Source organism: Balaenoptera musculus, chromosome 20 (assembly GCF_009873245.2).
Source record: "Balaenoptera musculus isolate JJ_BM4_2016_0621 chromosome 20, mBalMus1.pri.v3, whole genome shotgun sequence".
Classification (NCBI taxonomy): Eukaryota; Metazoa; Chordata; class Mammalia; order Artiodactyla; family Balaenopteridae; genus Balaenoptera; species Balaenoptera musculus.
In genome coordinates, this window is record NC_045804.1 from 37,970,539 (window position 1) to 37,983,965 (window position 13,427).

Genomic DNA, 13,427 nt, shown 5'->3' on the forward strand with positions numbered 1-13,427 from the left:
TAAAGTTGAGGTCAAAACAATCAAATGTGGGCAATTAGTGCCTCAAAACCTGGGAAGAAACTCTCATAGATTATTCCATCAAGCAAGAGCATTAGTAGCCATGCACAACATTAGGACTCTTCCAAGTAAGGTCATCTTGGTCACTGGTCTCAGGTTAACTTTATGTGGTCATGCATGAGTCAAGGGCAAGAGGGAAGTTAGATTTCTCTTCTAAGGAAAAATTCCGAGGCGTGACTCCTACTTTTACTTCTCTGGAAGGACCTTTCCTCACCACAATCCCACAGTCAGTTCATGTGCTGTGACAGCATCATGGGGAAAATGCTATGACACACGTTAAGCATAAAATTACCATCTTTTCCTGGGTATCAACCATTAGCGTTATATGATGTGAATGCCTATGGCACTAATTGTTTATACTGCTGAATTAAATTTTTAAAAATCTATTGAGTTCTTTCTTTATGACAAGCACTAAGGACTAGGTGCTTTCCATTCAAAGAACACACATAGGTCTTATCATTAAGGACAGCTGAGGAAGGGTACTTTGGCAACTATCATATATCGTAATGAAATATAACTGTAGATGATCATTTTGAACATTAGACTCTAAGCATCTTCAGGGCTAGGAATGTATTATTTACTAAAGCACCTAGATCTGTGCCCCCTAGAGCTGGCATCAAAGCCTTAAATTCTAGTTTTTGCTCTATCATCTACCAGCTGGTGATTAAAGGGCCTTAATCTCTCGAGCTTGAGCTTTTTCCCACATGTACAATTGAAATAATTCCTGACTAATCTAACTGCATGGGATTGTGGTAAGGTGCAAATAAAAAAATTTATACAGACAGTCTTTAAAAATAAAAAGTATTATTATTGTTAATCAATTTATGCTGACCAATTAGAAATTCAAGGGAGAAAAATACATTTTAGTTAGGGCTACGCAGAGAAGTCCTCATAGAAGAGGGAAATTTTGAGACAGTTCTTAAAACAAGCAGGATTTAGAAAGAAGGGGGGGGGGCGGAGAGAAGGGAAGGAGGGAGGGAAGAAAGAATGAAAGAGGAAAACATTCCAGAAAAGGGGCAGTAGAAGAGATCAAGCAAACAAGGTAGATGAGATAAAGACTTAGGTCTTTTCATGGAACAGCAAAGGCTAGATTGTTAGCCTTCATTAATAGGCTGATGTCCAATATCAAGGTAAGGAGGTATTCTGAAGGCAAGAGAGAGTCACTGTTGAGTGGGAGAATAACTTGGTAAGGGGGCACTTTAGACATTTAATTCTGTGGTAGTGAGCAGAATGGAAACTATCTGGAGGGGAAGAGTGAGGGTCACAAGCAAACCTGTCGTGGTGTCTCGGGTTTAAGGTGAGGAAGGGTCTAAACTAGAAAGATGGCAGTGGGAATTTAAAAACTGAAAAGAGGGGGGAGGGAAGAAAGGAAGGAAGGCAAGGTGGGTAGGGAAGGAGGGGTAGAATAATGGAACAGCAAACAAAAGGAAGAAGTCAATGATTTCTGCATGATTGGGGGCAAAGGGTTTGGTTACTTGGTTTTTTTGTTTTTGTTTAGCTTTTTCATAGGGGAGAGGGGGAATCAGAAGAGGTGAAGGAAAATGACAGGAATTTACATTTAAACTATATGGAGTTTGATGTCAACACAAGATATCCAAGTGACATAAAATTGCAAGGAGGATGGAAGTATACCTGATATTTTCAAGGCTGGGATGGAAGGACTCAGAGGGGGCCTGAGGGGAGTTTGGGCCTAGACGTGCAGAGTTAAGTCACCAAGGGGAATTCAGCAGGTGACTGGAAGTTCCAGACTGGAGCTCTGGAAAAGATTCAGGAATACAACTTCCCTTCCTTAAAACATTTTAAACATTTGAGGTCTAAATTTCTTGACATAAAAAAATATATGCATTTTATACTTTTGAATCACTTCGGAATTTTACCCCTACAAGCAGAACTATGTGAAAGACATAGCCGTTATCAGTGATAGGCCTTATATGTAGCAACTGATAAAAGGATGGATATGACACACAGCGAGAAGGAAAGTGGCCATCACCAGTTTCCATCCAATTGAGGACTTACATTTTGCTGGGTAAACTCTCGGAACATAGCTGCTAGCCTGTCATCCTCGATATCACAGTCAGTTTTGATAGCCACATTCAGAATGTGAATTGGTTCATCCCTGGGGATCTGTAACCCAAGAACACAAGGCAAGGAAATTAGGAGGCTGGCTAATACAGAGATGGAGAGAAGTTATAGTACTTGGTAGGATACCTGAAAAACAGATATGGCCCACAGGACATCTTCTGCTGGTATGAATAAGCAAAATGAAACCACTGCCCAACACCCACAATGGAGATTAAATAAAGACACCTAACTTTGAAAAAATAAGGCAGCAAAGGCATTAGCTAAAGGCGGCCCCAAATCTTGGCTTGATATGAACTTGAAGACCACTATGTCTCAACTTTTTCACCAATAGAATGGGAATGAAACCATTTGCAATATCTCTTCACAGAATGTAAAGGAAAATGAGTGAAAGAAGCCATCTGAACATATTCCCATATAACATATTTCTAAACAGTGGAAGTATCAAACCATGGGAAAATAACCTGGTAGGGAAAAAACAGGACGCGTTTGCAGAGAAATGAAAAGAAGGGAAAGAAGGGTTTAATAAAAGGACAAAATTTTAAACAAAATGTCTATTTTTTCTACTATCTGAAGTCCACAATTCCTTGAAGACTACGAAAGCACTGCTCTGCAAATATACAAGCCATTACTGAGTAAGAATTAAAGCAATCAAAGCTCAAGTCTTTGAAACAACATTCAGAGACCTAGAGGCAGATGCAGTGGATATATAGACGGCCTCATTCTACGCTATGGAGTCCATGATTAATGCAGTGGTTTTTATTTTTAGGTTAGAATTTATATTCCACCTGTTTCTAAAAATACTTTGATGAGGCATATAAAATTAAATAATATCAAGTAGGGTAAAAAGATGAATTCTTCCCTACAATGTTCTACAATCAGAAAGAGAGTATATAGTACAAATCCTGTATCTGAAGGAGCAAAGCAGTCTCCCAAAGGGGACACTATACCTTGTCTTCATCATATAAAGATGTGTGACCTGCCTCAGGGAACGTGGGGCTTTGGGGTGGGGAATCACAGAAGCAGCCCATCACTTCATCAAAGATCCTGAAAAATACCAAAGAAACACCCACGATGAAAACCCAAGTGGCAGAAAATCTAAGTGGCAGGAAACTAACGCTGCCATTGCCAGCTCTGTCTAAAACAATAATCTATCCTACCCTGCACTCAATTGTCAACTGAATAGAATCACCAGTGGCTAGAGGTGACATGCAAAATTTCACCAAGCGGCAGAAATTAGGAGGATGGATTGTTTAAACTTGAATAAACCATATATATTTTTTCTTTTTAAAAAAGAATGATCTGAAGCTTTTTGGTTTTGTTTCTTTCATATGTAAGATATGAGCAGTGCTGCTGTCATCATCGGTCTTAAAGTAACAGAGAGAGCCTGGGACTCGAGCAGTGACAGACCAATGTCATTACCCCTCCCCCTAGGGTAATGCATCAGTATACATCAACAGATAGATGCTGAATGCATTTAATCAAAAGATGTATCGTCTCTGGTGGGGCTCACTCTAGTGCTATGTTTAATTCCTCCTGACATTTCACTCATCACAGAGCAGACAGTTTCTTGTGTTAGTTACTAAGGAAAAGATGGTTTTTGTTTGTTTCTTTTTTTCTGACCAGGCTCATATAACAAGTAGAGGCTTGTAGAGTCTGCACAGAGGTGGAAAGGGAAGGACCTACACCTCTCCCAGAGCATATACCGCAAGGGCTACATCTCCTTAGCTGGCCCGTGGCTAATCAGGGGACCTCTATTCATTTGGCAGAAATCTGAGACGCCCAAGGCTCCCCTCGTATAGACACAGTTCCATGGTGCCTTACCTGACAAAATCTTCAAAAGTCCGAAAAGAGACCATTCCGCCCATCCGCTGACACGGTGGAGTGAATGAGTTGTCCAGCAGCACGTCGCTGACACTAGCTACATGAGTCATGCCATAGTGATTGAGGTTGGAGGAGAAGGACATTCTAAATGGTAAATCAATCAAGTGCATTAGACAAGGAGAGTAGGAACAAGGGCTGGGAGAGTCACAACAGGGAAAAGGAGCTGGGAGGAAACTGAAGTAGGGTCAGGTTGCAGAGCAGGTTTGGTTTTTTACCCACTATAGATAAGGCTGTCTTGCTAGATTCACATTAACCCTTCCATTGGAATTTCCCCTCACACAAACAATATTTTTTACCAACCCCCCCCCAAATTTCTCCACATAAAAATCTAAGGACTGTCAGGAATATCATGGTGGTTTTAATACCATGACATCATGACATGTCTAACGAATGAAGAGCACATAGGGGTTAAAAACCATCCTGCATCTTCCCCTTCCTTAAAACATCCCCTCTTTTAAAAGGATGTAAACAAGCCAAGTGAGTTGTAACTAGGCAACACTTAAGGCATTTTTCTCTAGGAATTGTAATAGATTAAGTATTCACAGATAGATATATGCATGTCAACAACAACTCTACATCATTTGGAATGGTTTAGTAAATCATTATAAAAAACACAACTCATCAGAGAGAAACAAGTAACAATCTGTAAAAGGAACTTTACTGAGGTATCTATTTTTTCCTTGAATGGGCTGATGGGGAGCGCAGTTATGAGGATTACAGCTTCTCCCTTTTTGAAAGAGAGACAGTTTTGCAAAATTTCCTTTTTTATATTTAAACACATTTCCATACCAAAGTAAACATATCTTCATTGAAAGCCCTTAATGAAACCCAGCAAGATACAAAAGGGCAGAGCATGGGTTTCAAAGTATGTGTAAGCATGACAAGCAAGTGTAAATGGAAATGCTCAAAGAGAACTGATTTGTTCAATCTAAAAACGTAATGAATCTGGATATTCCTTGATGCACCTCACAGTATGTACTGAGAGATACTACTGTAAAGTGTTTGTGATGCCCAGTCAATCAGGACAGCCTGTTAGGAAGGACCAAACTAAAGGATGCCTGCAGGACTTGCCCGACATGTTACTGGCATACTGATCCGAAGCACGTTCAGAGCAAGGCAATGGCACTTGAACTTCGGGGAGCTGCTCAAAAATCTCCTTGAAGTGCACTGCCTGCAGTGTTGCAGAGGGGAAGAGAGCCAGCAAGGTGGGCTAGAGATCTGGGTACATGCCGTACTCTATTGCAAACTGTAATTATAAAAGGCAATGGAATTTTTTACACAATGGGAGTGCTGCTCACACAGACCATCAGAGACTGACACTCCCGGTTTTTATTCCTTTGGTAAATGATGACTATGAAAAAGTACTTCCACTTTTGACAGTACCAGGGACTAGAAGGTAGAGTGGGAGAGGACACCATTGATACCATGAATGAAACCGACAAATGAAACACACATCAAGCAATGGTGCTCACTAGAAACGGGGATTCAGAGCTGTATGAACTCAGAAGTGCTATCAGCCTTTTCTAGGATCACCAAATATATTTAGTAAAGGAGCAAGTTTGTGAGGCATTGTATCTTTTCCTCCTGCCTGGCATTAGACAGGAAAGAGAATCCAGATAACCCTTAAAGGGAATCCCCTCTGAAGACGCTAACAGTCTATGTTTGTGGCAGACATGGGGTTAAGAATCTTTTTCACTCAACTGAACCCCATCGGAAATACCCACATTTCAGTTTCCCCCACTGCTATGCTCTTGGACCAGGACAGCTAAAGGCAAGCAGGAGTGAAGCAAGCCCACTCTTCAAGAGCAGACGAGAGGACCAAACAAAACACTCCCTTTCCTCTCCCCATCCAAATTGGATGCCAAAAGCTATACACAGTTTTGATTACTTAATATTTAAAGGGAGAGGGACAAAATAAACATAAGCCTATAAATATTTCAACAAATAACTGATCATCTACAAAGACGTCAGCACCAGCGTGTTACGGCTTTAAGCACTTGGCGGATTCCAGTCAGAACTGCTATCCTCTCAAACTTGCATTGTGTTGCCTTGCTTGGCTCAGGAGCAGAAGGAACTCAAAATATTAAAATATCACTTGTGTTCTACTGGTCTGGAAACGTTGCACAGGGCTACACACATCAAAACTTCAGATACACTTTTCCAATGTAATCTCATTACAGGTCTGAAATAAAACTTGACTTTCATAGCATCGTAACACTTTATAGAAAAATAGCTAACAAACTGATAAAACATGAGATCAGCTATTTCTGCGTGTGTGTTCCTCTAAAAGGAGAAGCAAATTAGAGAAACTATAAATTGAGAAACTGATGAACAATTTGCCAGGATAGGAGTAACCGTAAGGGTTTCTCCTCTGAAAGTCCCAAACAGAGAACTTAGCAAAATAAGATGTTTACAGCAAAGCTGAACATCAGGGCAGAGGATTCCCCTATTGTACACAGCTAGACGGGAGCTGTTCCATACTGAGGCTTTTCAAGCATTGCTTTTTGAATGGCTGAAGAAAAGCTGAAGACATGTTTTCCAAACAGAAAAAATAGTTTAGTATGTCCAAAGGGGAGCTCAGGACTCCCTAGCAGAAAGATAACATGTTAGCTTGTCAAATGTAGTGTTATTTTTTTCCCTGATTTTCCTAAAAGGTGCTTTTAATTGGAGAAAAAACAAAAAACAAAAAAAAAAACTAAATATACGGTACCTGTTTAGCGTGGGGATGTTCCCTCTGCAATTAAACAACCACAGTTAGTTATTGATAGGTTAGTGAAAGCCATAATAAAAGAATTGTCGGAGCAGATACAGACCAGTCGTGAGGAGCCCCAGTTTGGCAGCTCTGGCATTCGGCAGACATAATTAAGTGCTCATTACCCTTCAACCCCCCGGGTGCCTCCAAAGAGGCATGCCTCCTGACCTACCTCACCACAGCAGCTGTTGATGGAAAGGGTTAAAATGTATTTACCATGGAGTTTTTTTTATAGCTCTATTACAAAATAATAATTCAGAGTAAGGATAAACCACAGGCTCATGAAAATTAAAGCTGTATAATATGGTATATTATCTTAAGCTTCAACAAGAAATATAATTCTCGACAAAATTCCTAGAGAATCTTCTTAACTTGTTCCAATTTTACTAAAAATGCAATAAGGAGGTTCAGAGAAGTTGATTCCACAGCCTCTCCCACCTTAATTGATTTTCTAGGATGTGTGATGAACCTACAAACTCTCCTCTAGAGAAAAGAAGCCAGGCATCTGGGTTCCCAGTTCCCTTTTCTAACTCTCTTTAACCCTGTTCTTCCTCCTGTAGACTGACTGGGCTGGGATGGGGGTAGGAGGTGGTATAAGAAAGGAGTGTACTCTGTGCCACAGGAGCTTAAAGGAACTGAAAAGCATGCAGGAATGTGATGATTAATGATTCTATGACAAGAGTGGTATAGACTGTTAAAAATGAATTAATTAATATTTTTTAAGTGAAATGAATTTAGGGCAATAATGACTTTTAAAAATTGCTGTAAGCTTAAAATCTCTAGGCCTTCCATAAATAAAACCTTAACCCAAATTTGGCTAGCCCTAGAATTTCCTGAGAAAGAATATTTCCAAATCGTGAAAGAAAGACTAGGATAAGAATGGAAAGTGAAAAGCAAGTCTCCTGCATTCTCTTCGGTCTTTGACACCAATGCTTTATTTTCCCCCCTTTAATTTGACCTCAGTCATTTCCTCAACTGAAAAAAAAAAAAAAAATCAAACCCTTATTTTCAATGTTAAAAGGGAAAAGTTATACTTACCACCCACAATTTAGGAGTCCTGTAAGGGGGTTGATGGGTTGATTATCCTAACCTTCTAACACTCTTTTATCAGCGTTTAATCATTGTTGGGGTTTTCTGGCACACAGGGGACTTAATGGGCAGAACATAGTGGGTGGTGCTGATGGTATGTGGAAGGAGGAGAGTGGGAGGAAAATGATGCACTTTCCATGGCAGTGAAAGGAGCAGAACAGACTGAGCCGGCCATATAAATAAAGAGCTGTGACATATCGCTGCACACAAACTGTATACCTCGCGTGATTTGTGAGTAGCAATGCTCTTTGCATCAAACCTGTATCCCAGAGCAAATTCATAAGGCAGCAAGAGCCACCTCCGAGTGCAAAAACCCGCACCTTTGCTGTTTGGAGTCTTTGAGCCTCTCATTCAGGGGAATGAGTTTCATTTTACAAGAGGTCCTTAGTTATAATGCACTTGGCCCTCATCAACAAACAAAAAGTACACACAGGTTCTAGAGCAGAAGCAGAAAACTAACAGTAAATGCTAATGAAAATATAGGAAAGTCTTCCTTTTAAGATATAAAAAGGAGTCTAAAGAAAAGGGCCACCTGCACAGTCTCTAAACTATAAGCCTCAGTTCAGAGAGAAGAACCCTACAACCAAAGCAATCTCAGGCGCCTTCCATCCAGGTTTCTCGAATTTAGAAACCAGTATAATCTCTCTCAACTGTTAACCAATTTTTTACACTAATAAAATGGTCTCACTGCTTCTGTGACTACTCTAATCCCTTAGGGAGTCTTCACAGGATGAGGGCCAAGTTTTCAGCAGAAAAAGGCCTGAATTGAAAAGAACACCACTAACAAAAAGCCAGCCTTTCTCCATCAGCAATCCTCAAGCTCTCACGGGAAGCCCCCTGCTGCTTTGTTATAGGAATCATGCACCATCTACACAGTATGGGATAAGAACAAAACTCCCAACATCTCCAGTTTTTAAAGGACTGGCCTCAAATCAATCACATAAGAGGTAAGTTTAGAGTCAGCTTATCCCCTTTGGTATCAATAGAATAAGATTCTGTGGGTCTGTCAGGGAGACGAGCAGAGAAGGAAGGTTAAACTCTCTACTACCAGGTAAATACTTAGCCATGTCCATAACAATCATCTATATATTTTGTAACTCTATACAGGGGCTATTTAATCAATTTAAGAAAATGACCGATGTGGCATACTGCACACTCTTGTGATACAGTAGAAAGCTAGCTCAGTGGTCTGCACAAAAATAACCAACTAACATAGAGGTTGTATGAGTCAAATATCCCACTTCTATAGCTAAAAATAAAATAAAATCTGCCACATTTCACTGCATACTCATCACGCAAAAATAATCAAATTTCTCAATCTCTGATAAGGCAATCAATTGCATTTTCAAATACAAAAAAGGAGTATAAATTCATTTGTAAGACACCTGTTTAGGCTCTTCAGAGCACTTACGATGATGAATCTTCATTCACAATGTGGTGAAAAATATTAGAATCATTTTCCTTCCAGTAGATTAGCTCCATTTTACAGATGTGGTAACTGAGAAACCAAAGGGGAAGCTTTCCAAGGACACTGCGAAATATGGTGTCATAAAATCAGAATCTAGACCTGGCACTTTCTCATCTCAGCTCCTGAGGCTAGCATTCCACATCAATATAGACTAAATTTTAAAAAGGACAAGAGAAATCCTTTGAATTCTGAGGTGCTCGGCATTAAGTCACCTCTGATTTTACTGACCTGCCTGTCTAGAATGGCTGGAGAGCCTGCTTCAATATGAAAGCGAAGTCAGAGTTGCTGCCTGCCGGCTGAACCCTCTTTATTTAAGGAACACCAACTTCTCTGGCAGTCACAAGTTCTCTGAGCCTTTTACCATCCCTTCCAGCTGAATTTCATTTTTCTTGATTCTAGCTGGCCCTACATAAATCTTTTATCATATAAAAATGCTCCTGATTCTTTTGCCTTCCAACTGGAAGGGGAAAAAAAGACCCTATATGAAAAAGATGGGGATGCATGCAAACAAGCAGTGGTTACATCAAGCTGTGACTGAGAGCCAGGATAGGGCAAATCTTTTGAAATCAGGCAGCAAAGCAGAATCAGAAGAGGTCGGCTGAATAACCCACTAGCAGTCACTAACAGCAGTACCATAGGAGAAAGAGCAATTTGACTGGCTGTGACCAGTGGTGGTCTCCTTGAGTGACTATGTTTCTGCAGGAGAATCCAAATCAAGAGCTGTAAAACACATCTGAACCATGTATTTCTATTGGCATCTCCCCCACCACCTCCTTGCAGTTCAGATGCCCGGACTCCACTGCAGAGCTTTCGTTTACAATAAAATGATCGTTGCTTCATTCATTTGCAGCCCCTTTAAAGCCCCTTCTTGGCTCTGCTGGAAGATTTTGCTCTTTCTGAAACAAGTATGCCAAGAGAGCTACAACATATTACTATTGCCTGCTATATAATTAGCTACAAACCCACAGCACAAAACTACAGGGATTTACAGGTGCCCTAGATTCTGCTTTTCCTTCCCCCTGGAATCAGCTAGTCTTCCTTGACAAGAAGGGACCTTGGGCTACCCTAATGATATATTGAGAGTTTTAAACTCGACTCTCCAATCTTCCAAGGCTAGAGTGCCAAAATAACACAGCAGAGACCAGAAGCTGAGCCATGGATACAGGAAAGCACTTAAACCTGCTGAGAATCTTCTCTTATGCCAGATGCTTGCATCTTATCAGCAGACTACCCTGCATAAAGGAAGCAAGCACTGTAGAGTTTTATTTATTTATAGGTGATTCTGGCCTGCTAACTACAACCAAGTGCTCCCACTGCTAAAAAAAATGCTGCAAGTTGGATGACTTTCGAGTGTCTCAGAACGAGCCAAAGAAGGGTCTAATATCTGGGTGTCAAAGATGATCAGAATCCTCAAGAATGGCAATGGGCTGCTAATTAGCCCCATAGAAGGCTTCTGACTTCTAAACTTCCTCACAACCTTCTTCATGAAAAGAAGGTCCAGAGGCCACCCACTGACAGCTAAACTCTGAAGGTGCCAAGCAGCCAAAACTCAGTCATGGCCAAAACATGTGCTATCAGGGGAGAACACGGCCGACCTCTTCTGGATGTGAGACAGGAGAAGAGGAAAATGCTTGAATTAAAACATTATAATATAGAGGGCCAAATTCACAAGGAGCAAATAGCAGAGAAAGTGCAGTGCAACTCAAATTAACTAAAGTATGGATTTCCATGTAAGAAATAGGTGGAAATAAACACCAATCCAAGTCTTCACCCATCATGTATGTACAGAAATATACATCAAAATGGACTTCCATCTTCTGCATCAATTGTGGTGCTTCTTATTTGCATCACAGATTAAAAGTTTAAAAAAATGAACTATGTTCACTAATATGTATTACTTACGAAAATCACTTGGAGTTTTAAATTTCATACTCCCAGAATGTCGTAATATGCACAGCCATATGCATAGCCACAGAGTTTATGGGATAATAGACTTTACATATGTTTGTATAAATATTTTAGAAGGTCAAATACATAGGCTGACTAAAGAACTTGTTTCCAGATTATTCTGAGTTACTTAATATGTCCAAAGCTAAGTAAAATCGTGAATGTCAAACGATTTGATGAATCGTCAAAAATACATTCAGGAAGAGGCTTTAGTGTAACAAGCTTTTCCATCACCAGCACCAGAGAGTGCTAAAACTAGGGTTTCAGAATGAGAAAAAAGACACACACACCTCGGGCTCTAAACCCTGAGCCTGCTGGAAGAAGACAGAGAAAAAGGAATGCTGAATGATAACAGTCTGAGCTCCAGGATTAATCCATGTAAAATACTGGTTGAACTCACTAAAGAGCTGGCCTGGTGGAATCTTAGACAAAAGAATTAAGTCCTAAAAGTCTGAATAATAATAAAATGTTCTCTTAGTGCAGACCAGCTATCCTGACTACTCCTGCACCAAGAAAAAGACTGAAGAAACTCCCCCATTTCTCCTCTAAGGACAATTGCTAACTGGCTATCTTTAAAAAATGACAGCAAAAATCCCCTCCCCTCAAAAAAATTCACATGCAATAGGACATAGTCCTTATATGCTAAGAAGATAAAGAAGGAAAAAAAATCCACACATTTCCCATATATATAGGTGCTCCATATATAAATATATAGGTTTCCTACTATGCTTAAGTCAAGTGCAGCTGCTGTTCAAGTGAAAGGAATTTAAGAAGGGTATATCTAGGCCAGGAGCTTCCTTTAGTAAAGCTCTAATATCTGGATCCTCTGGTGAATAAGACCTAAGGACGCCAAATAAGTTGCAACTACAGTTCCCATAAAAAATTTGAAAGTCTTACATAGAAGGTCAGGAAGTAGATAACATACCTTGGCTGAAGCCTGCCTAGCAAGAAGGATGATGAGAAAGTCACAGAGGTAAGAAACTGTTTAGTCATCTGCTGCCCTTTTTTTTTTTTTTTTTAAATATTGTGAGGAGTATTAGAAAAAAACAGTCAAATTATACTGAAACACAGAGTAACTAAATGTCAAACAAAAGTTTCAGTCCACAAGATGAATAAGCACCAGAGATCTGCTGTATAACGTTGTACCTAAAATCAACAATAATATATTGTACACTTAAAAATTTAGGAGGGTAGATCTCATGTTAAGTGTTCTTTCCACAATAAAATTTAAAAAAAATTTTTAAGTATAAGAAAATGTCAAGCAATACAAAGTCCCACAATGAATTTAAACAAAAAGGTACCAAATATGTTGGCCACGTGCTAATTGCCCAAATGTGCTAAAAAGGGGGTTTCTTCTCCCTTCTCAGAGGCTGCTCCACTTATTTGCAATGGCAGCTGCTTGTGTTTTGCCTGCTTCTCTAAAAATCAAAACGTGCAAATGGGACACGGTCTTCAATCCAAGTGGCATCTAAGGCATTTTCCTGAAAAAATACTCTGCTGTTGTCAGTTTGCAGACAAAGAGCCATGTTTCATCCCAACCCACGGGGGCTAAATCACTAGTCAAAAACAAACCACAGGAATAGAATTCCACTAGATGACCCCATACACAACAAGAGACTGTAGTCTTGCTTTGATAATACAGCTTAGAAAGATACTCCCAAGGACTTGCTGGACAAGTTTAGTCTACTTCAAATGAATGTCTGGGGACTTCCCTGGTGGTCCAGTGGTTAAGAATCCGCCTTCCGAATGGACTTGAGGACACGGGGAGGGGGAAGGGTAAGCTGGGATGAAGTGAGAGAGTGGCATGGACTTATAAATACTACCAAATGTAAAACAGATAGCTAGTGGGAAGCAGCCGCATAGCACAGGGAGATCAGCTCGGTGCTCTGTGACAACCTAGAGGGGTGGGATAGGGAGGGTGGGAGGGAGACGCAAGAGGGAGGAGATATGGGGATATATGTATAGCTGATTCACTTTGTTATAAAGCAGAAACTAACACATTGTAAAGCAATTATACTCCAATAAAGATGTTAAAAAAAAAAAAAAGAATAAATGTAGAAAAAGAAAAAAAAAAAAGGATCCGCCTTCCAATGCAGGGGACGCGGGTTTGATCCCTGATCGGGGAACTAAGATCCCACATGCTGCAGGACA

At 40.2% G+C, this 13,427-nt stretch overlaps 1 protein-coding gene across 2 annotated transcripts in view; it reads right to left on the reverse strand.

The window, feature by feature from the left end:
- Nucleotides 1-13,427, reverse strand: part of ACACA (acetyl-CoA carboxylase alpha) — a 268,738-nt gene that overhangs the window by 105,854 nt on the left and 149,457 nt on the right. For both annotated transcript variants that reach the window (XM_036835516.1, XM_036835517.1), the window contains exons 30-33: nucleotides 6,731-6,754; nucleotides 3,961-4,104; nucleotides 3,087-3,183; nucleotides 2,074-2,181 (exon numbers count right to left, since the gene is read on the reverse strand). In XM_036835516.1, coding sequence (XP_036691411.1) covers nucleotides 2,074-2,181; nucleotides 3,087-3,183; nucleotides 3,961-4,104; nucleotides 6,731-6,754 — 373 coding nt within the window. The remainder of the gene's footprint in view (nucleotides 1-2,073; nucleotides 2,182-3,086; nucleotides 3,184-3,960; nucleotides 4,105-6,730; nucleotides 6,755-13,427) is intronic.